The sequence below is a fragment of the Carassius carassius genome, chromosome 27 (genome assembly GCF_963082965.1).
Source record: "Carassius carassius chromosome 27, fCarCar2.1, whole genome shotgun sequence".
NCBI classification, from domain to species: domain Eukaryota; kingdom Metazoa; phylum Chordata; class Actinopteri; order Cypriniformes; family Cyprinidae; genus Carassius; species Carassius carassius.
In genome coordinates this window covers 27,486,236-27,504,554 of record NC_081781.1, presented here as the reverse complement: position 1 = coordinate 27,504,554, position 18,319 = coordinate 27,486,236, and the positions used below count along the sequence as shown (strand labels likewise).

The window sequence follows — 18,319 nt, the reverse complement described above, 5'->3', positions numbered from 1 at the left end:
TTTTGAAAAAAAAGTGATTTATTTGACAAATTTGTTTAGACTATTGAGAATTTGGTTCAGAGAATGGAGTTTAGTGTATTAGCAAAAATGAAAAACTATAACATGCCATCTAAACTGGTGAAAAAGATGTGTTATTTAACATTGAACTGTGTGTGATTGACTGCCCCACCTTTATTTTTTTTTGCATATGTTGTCACACATGCAAATTATTTATATGAACAACAGTGTGTGACATTACAAATGAACAAAAAGAATACTTGTTGACAGTGATGTTTATAATGAAAGATCAAAAAAAAAAAAAAAAACATTGTTAAAAACATTCTGCACACACAAACACAAGGATGTTGTTTAGGTGGACCCTTGATATGGGGCCCTGTCCACAAGTGGTTATGTTAAGTACAAATTACATTAAAATTAAACTTTTGTCAATAATCACTTACCCCCATGTTGTTCCAAACACGTAAAAGCTTCTTTTTGTCTTTGGAACACAATTTAAGATATTTTTTTATGAAAACCGGGAGGTCATGTCAATAACACTACTCCTCTCTGAAGACAAAAACTTTCATCTCAGACTAGCTAAATAAAATGTTGCCAACATTTGTTGCCTGGCTGTGAGTGAGATGCATGAATATATATAACAAAAATAAATAAATTAAATTAAATACACACTGCCCTTTACCCACTGTTCGTCTATATTGTAATTTTTTACACTATACTCACGTCTCGTGTCCTTGTAAATAATAAGATGATACATATTATTTATGTTTTATTTGTTTAATATTGAGGTTTTGTATAATTACCATTGTCCATTTACACAATATATCACTAAATAAAAAAATAACGCTGATTTTTAATGTACACTGGGGTCACGGGGGCCCAAAGCAGCTTAGTTCGCTCACATTGCGCAGAGGGATGGCTCAAATCTACAGTGAAACATGCGCCCGATTGGATTGTGCTACCAGAATCTTATTCATGTGGGTTGAGGCTTTTTTATGTCCATACCCCTCTACCCCTACCCTAAACCTAGCCACCTATACTCCCCCTTACCATAAACCTACCGTTAAAACAAGTGTATGCAAATCTATTTGTGGTAGCACATTCTGACAGGTAGCATGTGTCGTCAGTACACCGGTGCTGCCACACGAGCGCGAGGTTTTGTTTTCCCAGCGCGCGCACACGTCTCTCTCTGCGTCTGTTCCTGTTTTTATAAAGTCTATGGTCTGCTCTGTTCAGCGAGCTGCTGGAGGAGCATCGCTTTCAGTTACAAAATAGATTCTGTCGCTTCTAACTCTATTTTACATGCAAATATGGCCGCAATCACAGCACGGCCATTGTCTTTATCTTATGTGCATTTGCTTTCATTAGACGACGTCGTAATTATGAATCGGGATTTATGTGCAGAATAACAGCGACTTTTCATACCCCCTAACGACTTTTTGGACAAACCTTAGCGTACGTGTGTATTTAATTTCATCAAACGACTGCTCGATTATAAACCAGACCTGATTGTGTAGTCTTAAAGGGCCACATTTCAGTCACTATTTCATTTTATTCCGATGACTGAAAGCAGAAAAAGTAAATTATATAAATGAAAAAATTTTCATTGGGAATTTGGCTAAATTAAAATACGAAAGAGAGCACAGCAAGGCAAACCGAAAGACAACACCACGCGATGGCGTCATTAATATGCTAATTAGCGTATGACGTCAACTAGCGACATTTAGCGACTTTTCAAACTGGCTTTACTTACTTTCCATTGAATGAAGTGGGCAACAGCACTGCGTTTCAAACGGGCTTTAGCTACTTTTAGTTGAAAGAAGCGGGCTACACCCGGGAAATTTCTCCCATTTTCTGAGCTGTCTACAGTGTCACGGGCACAATTTGGGGAATTAAAAAACTTCTTTCCAGGTTTTTCTACACTTTTCCCCTCCGAGGCTGGATTTGCTCGCGCTCGTTGGCCAGGTGTTTCACTCCAAGGAAGAGGCGTGCTGCTCTTTGTTCTGTCTAGGATCTGTTGAGCTCTTTGTTTTGGCGAAAGCATGGGAGCGCAATTCTCTAAGACAGCTGGAAAGGAAGAAACGGCTGCAGTTTCACCCTCCAAAGCTAACGGACAGGTAAACCCCAGTCTTAGTGTTTGTTAGGCGACTGCTGCATCCAACGAACACACACTTTACACGATTTCTGCACCCCAGAGAAAGGCTGTGTCAGTACTGAAATGAACTGTGATCGTAAAATATGTTTAATGTTACTCAAATGTTTTTATACGTTGATTTTTAAATTAAAAATCCAGTTTCTGGCGTTGATTTTCCGGAGAAGCCTTGTCGTTTAGAAATGTTAAGTTAGCATTGGATTTTTGTTGGAAGTAAAGATGATTTATCTAAACAAAGCTGGAGATGTGGAGAATAATTTAGTGTTTGGAAATCATCTTACAGGGTGAAGTTGGGGTTGATTGTCGAGTAACAACGGCTCGCCACGCCTTTAGTCGCAGATGCTCTCTTCAGTATCACAATGGGACTTTTCCACTGGGGGGAAACCACAGAAGAGCAGGACAACGGGTGTATTTATCTTTACATAGTTGTGCCGTGATGGCCATTCATACAGTCTGTGTTTGTACAGGTGACGTGTGTGATGAGGTTTGGTTTATTCCAAGCGTTGTGGACAAGCGGCGCCCACGGCTGGCTGTGGCAGTGTAATGCGCGCGCTAATGAGTGTTTACCTGTTTTTATAAAGCCTATGGTGTTTACCCACAGTGGTCTTTGTTATGTGACCCTAGACTAGAGCACAAAACCAGTCATAAGGGTCTTTTTTTTTTTTTTTGGAAAAATTTAGAATAAAGCTGAATAAATATGCTTTCCATTGATGTGTTTGTTAGAGTAGGACAATATTTGGCCAAGATACAACTGTTTGAAAATCTGGAATCTTGAGGCTGTGAAACATTCTAAATATTGGGAAAATCGCCTTTAAAGTTGTCCAAATGAAGTTCTGTTACTAACCAGTATTTTTATATTTATGGTGGTAAATTTACAAAGTATCTTCATGGAACATGATCTTTACCTAATATCCTAATGATTTTGGCATACAGGAAAAATAATTAAAAATAAATAAAATAATTTTGACACATACCATGTATTTTTGGCTATTGCTACAAATATACCTGTGTTACTCATGACTGCTTTTATGCTCCAGGGACACGTATAGATAAAATGGAAGCAGTCCCCTTTCAGTGCATAAAATTGCATTTGTATTTGCAGCCTGCACTGTGTCCTGACTTGGTAGTACTCATGTTAAGCCAAGCTTAATAGTGATTGTGTCTGTGTTTTGCTTTAGGAAAATGGCCATGTAAAGGTGAACGGAGATGCATCTCCAGCAGCTGCTGAGGAGAAAGAAGAGGTTCACACTAACGGAGAGAAGGCTGGGACAGCTAAATCTGAAGAGGAGGCTGTGGAGGGAGATCAAGCAAACACAGAAGTGAGTGCAGCCACTGAAGAGGAGGCCGCGAAAGCTGAGGATGCCACAACTCCATCCACAAGCAATGAGACACCGAAGAAGAAGAAGCGCTTCTCTTTTAAGAAGTCGTTCAAGTTGAGTGGCTTCTCTTTTAAGAAAACCAAGAAGGAGACCGGGGATGGAGATGGAGGTGAGGAGGCCAAAACTGAGGGAGCTGAAGCTATTGAAGGAGGTGTGTCAGAAGAGAAGGAAGCAGAATCCACACCAGAGGAGAAACCAGTAGAGGAGCCCGAGGCTGCCAGTCCTGCCCCTGAGGAGTCCAAAGCGGAGGAGAAACCCGCAGCGGTGACAGAGCCTGCTCCTTCTAAAGATGAAGCACCTGTAGCAGAGGAATCCACTCCCATTGTTCAAGAAGCAGAATCCAGTCCAGAGGTCCATGCAGAATCTGCCACAGAGTAATGTTCACAGTGCAGACCAACAACAGATAATCACGGCATATTTCCCTGTTGTACAGCGGAGTGGTCCCAGGTTATGAGACATTGGAGAACTACAGCTTTTTAGTGTTTACTTTTTTATACATTTTCCCTCTTCCCAAATCTCACACTGCCTTTGTGTCTATTCCTGGAGCTGCAAAAAATGGGTGGCTCCATTAAATAATACAGAACATTTGGAATGTTTTTTTTTATAATTATTTTGCATTTTTATACAAAACAATACAATGTAAACATTTATGAAAATTTATAGGCATCCCTGTGGATTAAAGGCAGCTGGTTTGGGGTCAAAGAGGGGTGCAGGGATTGGGAATGAGGGTTTTTACATTTTGGCACCTTGATGACTCAGCCTTACATCACAGACCATGTAGTAGTACAAAAACAACAACCATTAATTAATCCACTATAGTTAATAACAAGCCAAATTAACTCACAATGCCAAGTTAAAAACAGCGATTTTATAGGTCTTGGGAACCTTAAACACTCTCTCTTTTTTTTTTTAGCTGTAATAGTCTGTTAATTCAGTAGGGAACAGTTTACATATGCTTTACGGTGTATTGCTGGTTCTGTGAGCTTATCAAAGTATAAGTATGTATAGAAGGGGTGTTTTAACTGATTATTGTTAAAAAAGATATCTTGATCTCAAGAAGCACATGCAGCTCTTCTATCACCAAGTCTGTTTTTGTAAGTCAACCTCAAACCATTGGAACATAAAAAAAAAAACTAAAACCAAGCTGTGACACGTATTCCTGATTATACTGTGTTTTTTGATTATAAAGGATGATGCTTTTTCACTGGTCTTTTGACAGAATTAAAGAACTTGTCAGATGCAATGTTTGTGTAGCATCTTGACTCTTTCTTTTGTAAATATTGGAGAAGCTTTTACCTTTGACTTAGAGATTGAATGTAACTTCGCTTACAAAATTGATATTAAACTTGAAGGTGTCCCAAATTTTATGCGAGCACACTAAAAGCAAAATAAATGTGAATGAGATTTGAATTGGTTTGTCCCAGTTGTCTTACTTTATTTACAGTCAAAGGTTTTAACCCACCCAACAGGTGGCCTTTGGTGTTTGCAAACCCATGAGCTGAGAAAGCCTTTTCACAACCATTGGCTTATTATGCTATGTACTTCATTGCAACCACTTCCTTTAACCTTTTAAAGGTGAAATCATTCTTTCATAGGGAGTGTACTCCAAATCAAACCCTGTGTCCCAACAGTGTTATTCAATACTACAATTAAAGCATAAAGCAGTACCTGAATGTATAGCAGCCCCACCCAAAGTTCTCCAAAGATCAAGTTCACACACAAGTATACAGACAAACAGAGCAAAATGTGCTGTTGGAGAACACACCTTGACCCCATAAAGAGACCAATATGCACAATAAAGACCAGGAGTCAAAGTCGAAGTTTAAATAGAGAGAGATCTCCGCCTCTCCAATAGGCTGCAGAAAAATGAAAGAATGCTGCCTCTAACTAGCTTTACAGGAGTGATTTGCAGAGAGTTCCTAGGGGGCAAGTCCTCAGATGTAAAAAGGGGCACTTTTATACAGATTTATTTCAATTTAGTAATTTTATAGTAAGATTATATATACTGTATATACAAACACGCAGTGGTGGCCAACATTTTTAGAACACCTGACATATCAGATTTTTTACTTTTACCTTTTGCCTCCAAAACATGATTTAGTTTCATAATGTTGATGAAACATGCAGATGCTTGCTCTAAGCACAGCACATATCAGAAGAAATGAGTCGGTCTGTTTTTATCCACTATTGTCCACCTTTTGCAGCAATTACAGCAGCATATTTCACTTATGTTATACCATTCCTTCTGAAACTCAAGCCAAAGGCTTTCCTTTGAATGCACAATAGATCTGTTCAGTTTATTTTTCAACTCGCCTCAAATTTGCTCGATGGGTTGAGGTCCAGATTTGAGGAGCCAGTCCATCATTTTCAATATTCCAGCAGATTACTTCTGAATAATTATAAAAATAATAAAGTCTTCCCATGCTATTGAACTTGAACTGCTTACACGTAGCAGGCTTGTTAGTGGCACTTGGGCTCCATCTGGACAACTATGATAGTTTCATCAACCGGTAGTTCAAGCAGTCATGTCTAACGTTATGAGCTTCTTCTTCAGAAGGAACAGTGTCACGTCAAGAAAAATTACAGTGGTACAGTAGCACATCTTACCAGCTCCAAATGTCTATCAGAAGTAACTACCATGTTGAAAGGATATAGATAATGCACACAATGCATTTCCAGTTTTAAAGATTCCACTGTGGCCTCCAACAGGGCTGCTGTGGAACTCTTCAAAAAATGTTCTGCATTTCTCTTTGCTCTGTACTGGTTTTCTTCTTTCATATAATATATAATAGCTTGTAACACTTACTGTAAGTATTTAGAAGAATCTAAATCATAATAGTATTTTTTTACTTTAACATTTATGTTAGTATTTTAATTTAAGAAAATCATTTAATTCAATCAAGATTAATATTACTTACATTTCACATTCAAATTCATAATTATAAAGGTAGGATAGCTAAAAAAGTAGCTAAAATTTTGGATGGGTCTTTCATATATGCTGTATTCAAGTGTGATGTGTGAAGTGTGATCAAATGTTTATTGCATGCACAGTATGTAAACTGATATGCAGTATGTAAACAGGAGTAGCCTACTTATTAATTAATGATTTCTACTTTAACAATTTCATGTTTGTTGTCTCCTGAAAAGTGAATCAGTACAACAGAAACTACCCCAAACCCAGCCCTAATGGATCAAAATTATAGATTTTTTTTTTATGCCAAAAATCATTAGGATATTAAGTAAAGATCATGTTCCATGAAGATGTTTTGTAAATTTCGTAAATATATGAAAACTTATTTTTTGATTAGTAGTAATATGCATAGCTAAGAACTTCATTCGGACAACTTTAAAGGCAATTTTCTCAATATTTTGATTTATTGCAGCCTCAGATTCCAGATTTGCAGATCTGAGCTGGTCCTGAAGCTAGTTGCTTAGGACCAGCACATGACCACCTTAAACCAGCTCATAACCAGCTGCCATGCTTCAAAACCTAACCAGCATATGCTGTTTTTTTTTTTCAACAGGGTCAGGATAGCTGAAATTATATTTGATGTGCACCTGCCCCACTTTCAGGACAAGTACCACTCCAGAGTGAAGAAATTTGCAGGTAACATCATCACAGACCCCTCTCACCCTGGCCATCATAACCTGTTTGCACTTCTCCCCTCAGCCAGACGTACAGATCTCTGTGCACTACAACATCTAAGTCAAGACTGGATCTGGTGGCTACACTGACCTTGGAATAAGTGAGAAACAGACTAATATTAGCGTAGATGCCATCAAGTAAATGCGTTATGGGAAGTGTTCCCGGTTCTAGTTTTCCTAATTAATGCAGCCTAAAAATCCTTTAACGGATTTAAATATTAGAAATGTGTTAGTGTGTTTTGTGTAAACCAGGTCAAAGAGATGGGTTTTTAATCTAGATTTAAACTGACAAAGTGTGTCTGCCTCCCGAACAGGGCATCTACGTAGGCATAAAAACAGTTTTTCTCCCATGCCAATGCCATCTTCAGCTTAAACAGCTAACATAAATTATAACCTGTAATTAATTTCTCCATCTCTAATTATTGGCTCTTTCTCAAGTACTATGTAAATACATATGCATATATTTTTGTTTTTATTTATACAGCTGTATAAAGAGTAAATAATGCACAAATCTGTAAATAATTATTATTTAAATGTTTCTTGTGTTTTCTTGTCATTTGTGACCATGGACCACAAAACTAGCCAATAGTGCAAATTTGGAATCTGAAATTGAGATTTATACAACATCTGAAAGCTGAATAAATAAGCTTTCCATTAATGACTGGTTTGTTAGGATTGTTCAGTATTTGGCCGAGATACAACTTTTTGAAAATCTGGAATCTGAGGGTGCTAAACAATCGAAATACTGAGAAAATCTCCTTTAAATTTGTCCAGATAAAGTTCTAAGCAATATTACTAATCAAAAATTAAGTTTTGATATATTTACGGTAGGATATTTTCAAAATATATTCATGGAACATGATCTTTATTTAATATCCTAATGATTTTTGGCATAAATGAAAAAGTTTATTTTGACCCATACAATGTATTGTTGGCTATTTCTAAAAACCTGTGCAACTTATGACTGGTTTTGTGCTCCAGGGTCACATATATGTAGGCCTATGTATGTATGTATGTATATATGTATGTATATGCATTTACCAAGAGCTCCTTAAAAAAACACTACAAATTTATTTTGTGTTTGTGCACACGTGAATAAAGCTAATTCTGATAACAATTTTAATTCAAATGCATTTTGTTTTATTGACCACAATATTGACCACAAACAAGCCTTTACAGGCCCACTTAGGGCTGCCAGAGCAGGGACCTGAGAATTTTATCATTGGAAAAACATTGGCCCCTTAGCACTGGCAGCCCTCACTTATCCTCCAGGATCACTGAATGGTTATCTCAAGACCTATCTATATTGGGTAAAATTCTCTTGACTAAAACTGAGGGAATATCCAAACTTACTTATTTATCTCAAGCTTTGTTTGCTTCCCCAAGAGTATAGTTAAATCGGTGAATTCAATTTTATTTAAATTTATATGAAAAAATAAAACACATTATTTCCATAAATTCCCTACGGTGACAGAGTATGCACATGGAGGTTTGAGAGCCATTGATTTTGAATCTTTCTTGGTACATTCAGAATAAAATGGCTGAAAGACTGTTTAATAAAATCACACTCAATATGGTAGCATATTCCTATTAAAAATATTGGCGGCCTTGATTTTGTGTTGAGGCGTGATCTCAACTCTTGTAAAATTCCTCTGAAGGTATCTAATTTTCATAAACAAGTACTGCTTATTTACTGTAGTACTTATTTACTTAGGTACTGATATTTATCCACAAGTTTTCCCCTCACCACTCCACTCTTTGGAACAATAGGGCTATAATTATTAACAGGAAATCTCTGTTTAAAAAAGATTGGTGTAGCCAAGGTATTATTTTTATTCATGATTTATTAGATGATAATGTATTTTTCTTATAATGATTTCATCAATAAACACAGAGTTAGAATTACAATAAAAAGTTATAATAAGGTATGCAATGCTATAGCCACTGGATTACCAAAGCAGTTACCCAAAGCAGTTTTTCTCATCTTTTATCTAGACCTGTAGATTCTCTTCCCTCTTTGAAATGTATTATCACTGGTGATTATCAGTGTTATTTTCTAGGAGATGTTGAAATCTCAGTAAAGGACAAAGCTTTTTTTACCTGTTAGATTTTACAAGTTGCTCCAAATGTCAAGGATATTCATTACAAAATTGTGTTTAGGATTTACCCCGTTAGTGACTTAATACCATAACTTTTTTTAATTTAGATTTTATTTCGACATGGATCCTTGTGTTTTCTGTTCTGTTTCCTGAAACACTTGAACATCTTTTCTTTTACTGTGAAGCTTCTTCTAAATTTTGGTTAGATATGCTTAGCTGGTTGTCAGTAAAAATGGAGACAATTCCTCCTATAACCTAACAAGATGTCCTCTTTATTAAGTGTGATTTAAATTCATCCTTATCTGATGTTGTGAATTTTGTTTTGTTGATGGGTAAATATCATATCCCTACTTGAAAATGGAAAGAAATTAAACACTCAATATATTTTTATGTGAGTTTGCTAAAATGTTTCAGGGCTTCAAATACTTCCACAAAAATAATAGAAAATGTGAAAAGTTATGCTTTTTTGTCAAAATATTTATTACTTTAGTATTTATTTTCTTTATAATGTCTACATCAACTACAACTTTGTTTTCATCCTTTGATCATTTATTTTTAATGTTTTTTTTATTGTTATTCTTTAATGTAAGCTCTGTGTTTGTCTCATTGGATGTATCTTACATTGTTGGTTGTTTCCTGTCCTGTTATGTACATTAAGCAATAGAAAAATAATAAATAAATACATAAAAAACCTCCAGGAAGCCTTAGCGGCGTTTTATTGAAAATAATAAAGTTTGATAATGATCATTATGGGGATAAGTGTTTGCTTTAGTTGTAGTTTGGTTGTAGTAGTTACTTTTTAACTTTTCTCTTTTTTTCACTTTTTTTTCTCTGGCTGCTGTATATAAATACAGAAATGCGTCATATAAGTACTGAAGTGATCTAATGCAAAGATTGCACAATTGCAGTCTTGGCCACTTGAGAACATGTGCACGCGACAGGAAGTAAGTGTGCTAGACTGTCCCAGGTCTTAAAAACAGCAAAGCACAGTGCCCTTAACGCACACTAAATCCACACTATCTTGAATACTGCTCCGGAGTGCTGTTCGAGGCTTAGTGTATCCCATCATGCATCATGTTGTGGAAATATATCATGAAACCTTTTGACGAGATCTCACGAGAGGTCACAGAAAACTTTCTAATGTAAGTTAAATATTAATATAATGATAAGATATTACATATAATTTGGTAGTTTTTACTTTTATTGGTGCAAAGATGAGTAGTCGTGATAGTTATTTAGTATAACATTTGCAACAGCTTTTAATCTCTTAATTAAAAAGCAGCAAAAACTTCAATTATGTCATATTTAAGGGCCTACTGAACAGACATTTAGAAGATGATTTTAAAATGCAAAGTAATACAATTTAAATAAAGCCTTGTAAACACTTGCATTTTTACAACACTATCCCCCGGTTTCAGAGACAAGGCTTAAGCCTAGTCCTAGACTAAAATCTAAATCTGAGCTGTTTCAACTGAAAGAAACTTGCATTGACATGTTAGTGCCTTTGTTTTGTCTTAAGATGCACACCAGTAATGCTTTTTTCTAAGGCATGCTTATAAAAATTACTTATACATTCTAATTTAACTATGGCCTAATCCTGGTTTAGGCTAAACCATGCCTATGAAACTGGGCCTATTAGTGTGTCTCATCAGGTAATGAAAAGTTCTACACACACTCGTGGGCTGCATCCGATAACTGAAAAATGCTGCCTTCGCAGGATGCATTCCAGGATAGGAAGGCATCAAGGCACGTCCAAATTCAATGTTAGCTTCAGTTCCTGTCTTCTGAGATGCCTTCATCTGGCCGATTTTTGAAGGCAGCATAGATGTATCCTTCACTGCCTTTGATATCCCACAATCCTGCCCTTACGAAAATTAACCATGGTTTAATAAAACCAAAAAAGCATGGTTACTATACAACCCGAATTCCGGAAAAGTTGGGACGTTTTTTAAATTTTAATAAAATGAAAACTAAAGGAATTTCAAATCACCTGAGCCAATATTTTATTCACAATAGAACATAGATAACGTAGCAAATGTTTAAACTGAGAAATTTTACACTTTTATCCACTTAATTAGCTCATTTAAAATTTAATGCCTGCTACAGGTCTCAAAAAAGTTGGCACGGGGGCAACAAATGGCTAAAAAAGCAAGCAGTTTTGAAAAAATTCAGCTGGGAGAACATCTAGTGATTAATTAAGTTAATTGATATCAGGTCTGTAACATGATTAGCTATAAAAGCTTTGTCTTAGAGAAGCAGAGTCTCTCAGAAGTAAAGATGGGCAGAGGCTCTCCAATCTGTGAAAGACTGCGTAAAAAAATTGTTGAAAACTTTAAAAACAATGTTCCTCAACGTCAAATTGCAAAGGCTTTGCAAATCTCATCATCTACAGTGCATAACATCATCAAAAGATTCAGAGAAACTGGAGAAATCTCTGTGCGTAAGGGACAAGGCCGGAGACCTTTATTGGATGCCCGTGGTCTTCGGGCTCTCAGACGACACTGCATCACTCATCGGCATGATTGTGTCAATGACATTACTAAATGGGCCCAGGAATACTTTCAGAAACCACTGTCGGTAAACACAATCCGCCGTGCCATCAGCAGATGCCAACTAAAGCTCTATCATGCAAAAAGGAAGCCATATGTGAACATGGTCCAGAAGCGCCGTCGTGTCCTGTGGGCCAAGGCTCATTTAAAATGGACTATTTCAAAGTGGAATAGTGTTTTATGGTCAGACAAGTCCAAATTTGACATTCTTGTTGGAAATCACGGACGCCGTGTCCTCCGGGCTAAAGAGGAGGGAGACCTTCCAGCATGTTATCAGCGTTCAGTTCAAAAGCCAGCATCTCTGATGGTATGGGGGTGCATAAGTGCATACGGTATGGGCAGCTTGCATGTTTTGGAAGGCTCTGTGAATGCTGAAAGGTATATAAAGGTTTTAGAGCAACATATGCTTCCCTCCAAACAACGTCTATTTCAGGGAAGGCCTTTTTTATTTCAGCAGGACAATGCAAAACCACATACTGCAGCTATAACAACAGCATGGCTTCGTCGTAGAAGAGTCCGGGTGCTAACCTGGCCTGCCTGCAGTCCAGATCTTTCACCTATAGAGAACATTTGGCGCATCATTAAACGAAAAATACGTCAAAGACGACCACGAACTCTTCAGCAGCTGGAAATCTATATAAGGCAAGAATGGGACCAAATTCCAACAGCAAAACTCCAGCAACTCATAGCCTCAATGCCCAGACGTCTTCAAACTGTTTTGAAAAGAAAAGGAGATGCTACACCATGGTAAACATGCCCCGTCCCAACTATTTTGAGACCTGTAGCAGAAATCAAAATTTAAATGAGCTCATTTTGTGCATAAAATTGTAAACTTTCTCAGTTTAAACATTTGCTATGTTATCTATGTTCTACTGTGAATAAAATATTGGCTCATGTGATTTGAAAGTCTTTTAGTTTTCATTTTATTAAAATTTAAAAAACGTCCCAACTTTTCCGGAATTCGGGTTGTAGTTTAACCATGGTAACCACAAATTAACCATGGTTTTGCTATATTAACCGTAGTTTAACTATGGTATTTGTAGTAAATCTGTGGTTATACAAATGGTAGTCAACACGCCAAAAAACCATGGGTTACTACAGTTTTACTATAATAAAACCATGGTTATTTTTCGTAAGGGTGTGCCTTCAATTCTGTGACAGTTAAGCCAAAAAATAAAGATGGCACCTGAAAGTTGCGGTCGGTGGTCAGTTTGTCTGTAAATGTATGTTTTTGATCAACATTTTCCACTTTTTATGTCATTCCTAGAGAGAATTTAATATTGCTCTCTATATTTTGATGTAGACCATTACATAGGCCTCAGAAGCCTGTCCGAAATCAGTTTCATGAGGTGCCTTCGGATGCACTCTTCATCCTCACTTGAACACTTGGGCAAAATACAGGAAATACGTCATATAAGATGTCAAGTGGTCAAATGCAAAGACTGCAAGTGTGGGTATTTGGACAAGGCAATTAGACGGCCGATTCAAGATGGCGGCGAGACCAGACGCAATTTGAATAGACCTGGAACAACTGTTGAATATTGCTGCTCAAATCAACATTTAGAATTTAATTTTGCTGCTAAAAGTTTTTTTTTTACTGGTTGCTCGACTGAAGTGTTATTGAATTTCCTTTTTTATGCCGGTTTTCGGAAAAATAACGTCTTATTATTCGAGCTAGTCATTGCTAACTCTGCAGCTAGCATAACAGTGCAATGGAAGTGGTGACAAATAAGGAAAAACGAACTGCCCGAGAAATACACTCTTATGCATGCCAGGCCAGTGCTTTTGAGGAGGGTGTCTCATCTCCTAACACGCCTACAAAACCTCAAATGAAAAAGGCAAGAGGCAACGAAGAACAGCCATCGCTTCTGGAACTTCAGGATACCATCATCTCTGCCGTCATCGACAAGATAAACGAACGGGCGGATCAGACAGACAAGGCGGTGCATTACAATACAGTCCAGATAGATGGTCTGAAAAAGTCTTTGGACTTTTGTCATAAAGAAGTGGCAGATCTGAAAAAACAGAATAGCATCTTAAAAGCTTCATGCGAGACACTCCAGAGAAAAGTCAGTGAAATGGAAACTAAAGTAAATGAGAGTGATCGATACAGCCGACGACAGAACCTACGTTTGCACGGGATCCCAGAGAGAGAGGATGACAACTTGAAGTCTCGTGTGCAAGAGGTCTGCCGTGCAGTGCTTTCGGCTAGTGAGGTTGGAGCAGTGATGGAGGCAATCGACGTGGTACACAGAATTGGGAGACGCAAAGATGGCAATTCCAATCAGCAACCAAGACCAGTGATCATCCGGTTTGTGTCGAGAACAGCGAGAGACTTAATCTGGAGGGCATCTAAGAAGAGTGAGTTCCTGAGCAGCAAGAAGCTTCGTTTCAAAGAAGACCTGACCGCTGAAGACAGAGCCATTCGCGGCCGGTGTTCTGTCGATTTGTGCTGCCTTGTCGAAAAATGCTACCGTAGCTCGAATCGATAGCAGAGTCTGTCGATTTTTGCTGCCTTGTCGAAAAATGCTACCCGAAGCGCGAATCGATCACAGAGAATGTCGATTCATTCTACCCTTGATATAATAAGTAAAAATTATATACAAGTAAAAATGACATAATTGTAAATGTACAATTATAAAATTCAAAGTTATGAGTACCTACTACATACGGCACTGTACTGTTTTTTTTTTAAATGGCGTGAAAAGTAAAAATCATCAAATATTCATATTTGACCTGTCAAAGCAAACCTTTCCTTGGTAACTGAACTTTATGAGTAGCATATTCTGATAGACCAACACGCCCTATCAAATAATGCTCCCAGTGCAAATTCACTTTATTTTACATCACTACTCACTCCATATGCACTGTATGAATATGGAGAGCATGTTGACAGATACTTTGTCATCTTTAAGATGTTAGGAGTAGCATATTCTGTAATAGCACCTTTAAGATGTTAGGAGTAGCATATTCTGTAGATATCGCAATGCTCACCGTCCGTCAACCGAAGTCTGGATGCCTAGATTTATGGGCGTGGCAACGCAGAACACAATTGTGAGTCTGCACATGCGCAGAACCAGTAAGTAGCACATCTCGATGGGTAGCATGAATCGACAGAACACCGGCTCTGGCCAACTGTAGAAGCGGCAAGAAAGAAAGGAGAGAAGGCTTATTTCGTGGGGACCAGAGCATTTGTGAATGGAAAAGAAATTAAAGACACCTGAAAAGGAAAGATCCTGTATGCTCTGTTGAAGTGCAACCATATCTTAAGGTAACCCCCCATGTGTAATAAGGGGCATTGAGGCAGCTAATGATTACATTAGAGCAGTTATCTCACAGTTTTTGCAAAGAAGTTCATTAAAGTTCGTTAACGTTATTTGTTCTGAGTTTTTATGTCTGTATCTGTGTTATCTGTAAATGCCAGAGGTGCTAGAGACCAATTGAAAAGGAAATGTTTATTTTTATTTTTTCAAAACAAAGGTGCTGATTTTTATTTTATACAGGAGACTCATGCGACTAAATCAGATATTTCTTTTTGGGAGAGTCAATGGGGGAAAAAAATATGGTTTTCATTTGGGAGTAACCGGTCAGCAGGGGTCGCTATTTTACAGGGAAACTTTAAAGGGCACATTATTAAACATTTAGCAGATTCAAATGGGAGATGGGTAATACTGGTTGTTGAGGTAGATCATTCTCAATTCATTATTGTAAACATCTATGCGTGTAACAACAAAAAAGACAACAAGCTATTATTTACAACAATAGAAAATAAAATTAACCAGCTGATTACAATTTTTCCTACTGCCAAAATTATATGGGGAGGTGATTTTAATACAGTTATGGATGGAAATCTGGATAGATGGCCTCCAAGAAACAGTTCTTCAGATGAGTTGGAGAATGTATGTCAAAGGATGAGTCTTGTTGATATCTGGAGACAAAAAAATCCCAACAAAAGCATATATACTTGGAGTAATAAAGATAGGTCACAGAAGTCCCGTATAGATTTCTGGATGATCTCTTCGGAGATCGATGACAAGATGGTTTCAGTTCATATAGAACCTACTGTTCTCACAGATCACCAAGCCATTTATATAAAGATAGATTTAATAATACTTAGTTACAAACCAAACAGAGATTATTGGAAATTAAACCAAATGCTATTACAAAATAAACAATTTAAGGATGATGCCGCCGTGATAATTGGAAAATATTGGAGAAAAGCTAGTCTTGATGACAACTTTGGAAGCTGCTGGGAGCTGATGAAATTTGAAGTTCGTAAGTTAGCTATAAAACTAGGGAAGAAAATAGCCAAAGACAAGAGAGAGGAAGAATCCAGAGTTATCACTAGAATAATAAAGCTATCAGAGAAAGTTAATTTAACTGGATGTGAATTTACAGAATTAACTTCTTTACAACTTAAATTGGACAAGATGTATGAAGACAAAGCTAAAGGGGCTTTTGTCAGATCTAGGAGGAAATGGCTTGAAAAAGGGGAAAAATGCACTAAATATTTCTTTAATCTAGAAAAAAGAAACTTTGAAGTATCATCCCTAAGTAAATTGAAAATCAATGATGTCGTCTGTGATGATAAGATCCAGATATCAAAATACATAGCTGATTTTTATCAAAGATTGTACTCTTCTGATGTCGAAAATGCAAAAAATATGGATTTCTTCCTAAAAAGTAAACAAAATTATTTTGATGTCATTGACGATGGCTTTAAATTGGTTTGTGACAGAGAGATTTGTTTATCAGAAGTGCAAAAATGCATTGCCTCTCTAAAAGAAAATAAATCGCCAGGGAATGATGGGCTAATAAGTGAATTTTACAAGGTTTTTGACCAATTGTTAGCTCCTTTTTTAGTTAAAGTTTATATAGAAGCCATTAAGAAAGGGGAACTCCCACCAACTATGCGACAAGGACTAATTAAACTGATACCCAAACCAAACAAAGATAAGTATTGAAAATTGGAGACCAATTAGTTTATTGAATAATGATGCTAAAATATTTGCACTAATTTTTGCTAAAAGATTAAAATCAGGGTTAGATGATATAATTGATGAAGAACAATCAGGCTTTATGCCAGGCCGGAATATAGGTAATAATATACGTTTGATTTTGGATATGATTGATTACACTGAATACATAGTAGATGATAGTTTTGTCCTATTTGTCGATTTTTATAAAGCATTTGACACTGTTAGTCATCAATTTATGTTAAAAACGATCAAATGCTTTGGTTTTGGAGAACAGTTTTTAAAGGCTATCCAAACTCTATACAAAGGATGTAACAGCTCAGTTAAACTTGCTCATGGCACAACTCCTAGATTTGAGGTCGGTCGTGGAATACGACAAGGATGTCCCCTTAGTCCTTTTCTATTTCTCCTTGTTACACAAATCATGGCTAGACATATTAAAAATGCCCAGTTCCAAGGTATATTGACATTAGGTACAGAATTTAAAATTTCACAGTTAGCGGATGACACAGCATTATTTCTCCGTGATAAGCACGAGGTTATCAAAGCAATTGATTCTATCACAAAATTCTCCGAAGTCTCGGGTTTAAGAATGAATCTAAATAAATCTGCCTTGTTGTCACTAAAGGAATGTGACTTATCAGTCATAAGTGGTATTCCTGTTAAAAATACGATAACATACTTGGGAGTTATCATTGATAAAAATGAAAAAAGGCGTTGTAATCTCAATTTTGACCCCATAGTAGAGAAAATAAGGAAAAGATTTAATATATGGTTGATGAGGGACTTGTCACTGAATGGTAGAGTTCTATTGTCTAAGGCAGAAGGGATATCACGTGCCGTCTATCTATCTTTATCCATGGGAATGCCAGCTAGTGTATATAAAAAACTTGATAAGATCTTATTTAATTTCATTTGGAGGAATAGATCCCATTATTTACGTAAAGATATTTTATGTAATTTAAGGAAAGATGGTGGTCTTGAAGTGTTGACTTTTGAAACCTTAAGTAATTCCTTTTTGGTGAGATGGTTAAGTAATTTAATTAAGGAAGCAAAGAGCATTTGGAACACCTTTCCCAAACAGATTTTTGATTCACTGGGAGGATTAAACTTCTTGTTGAAATGTGACTTTAAAATTGAGAAGTTACCTGTGAAGTTGGCCAACTTTCACAAGCATGCCCTGTTAGCCTGGAAAATGGTCTACAAACACAATTTTTCTCCCACGAACTGTTATATTTGGAACAACAGGAATATTCAATATAAAAATAAATCTATATATTACCAAAGATGGGTAGATAACAACATTCTTTTAGTTGAACAACTCATGAACACAGAAGGACAATTACTAACATATGACGAGTTTCTTTCAAAAGCAAAATTTCCTGTCTCCCCTAAGGAGTATGCTATCGTATATGATGCTGTGCCAAGAAATATCATTCAGATCTTAAAATATAACTCAACTGTTGTAAGTGGCAGTTATTTGACTACACAAGAAATTTTCCTTGGCGACATTGACATCACT

At 36.8% G+C, this 18,319-nt stretch overlaps 1 protein-coding gene across 1 annotated transcript; it reads left to right on the top strand.

Moving 5' to 3' along the window:
* The first annotated feature begins 1,740 nt into the window (after window positions 1-1,740).
* marcksa (myristoylated alanine-rich protein kinase C substrate a) lies at window positions 1,741-4,938 on the top strand. The gene is made up of 2 exons (XM_059513292.1): window positions 1,741-2,114; window positions 3,328-4,938. Exons 1-2 carry the CDS (start codon window positions 2,040-2,042, stop codon window positions 3,904-3,906), a joined length of 654 nt encoding a protein of 217 aa, XP_059369275.1. The 5' UTR covers window positions 1,741-2,039; the 3' UTR covers window positions 3,907-4,938.
* Window positions 4,939-18,319: the final 13,381 nt, after the last annotated feature.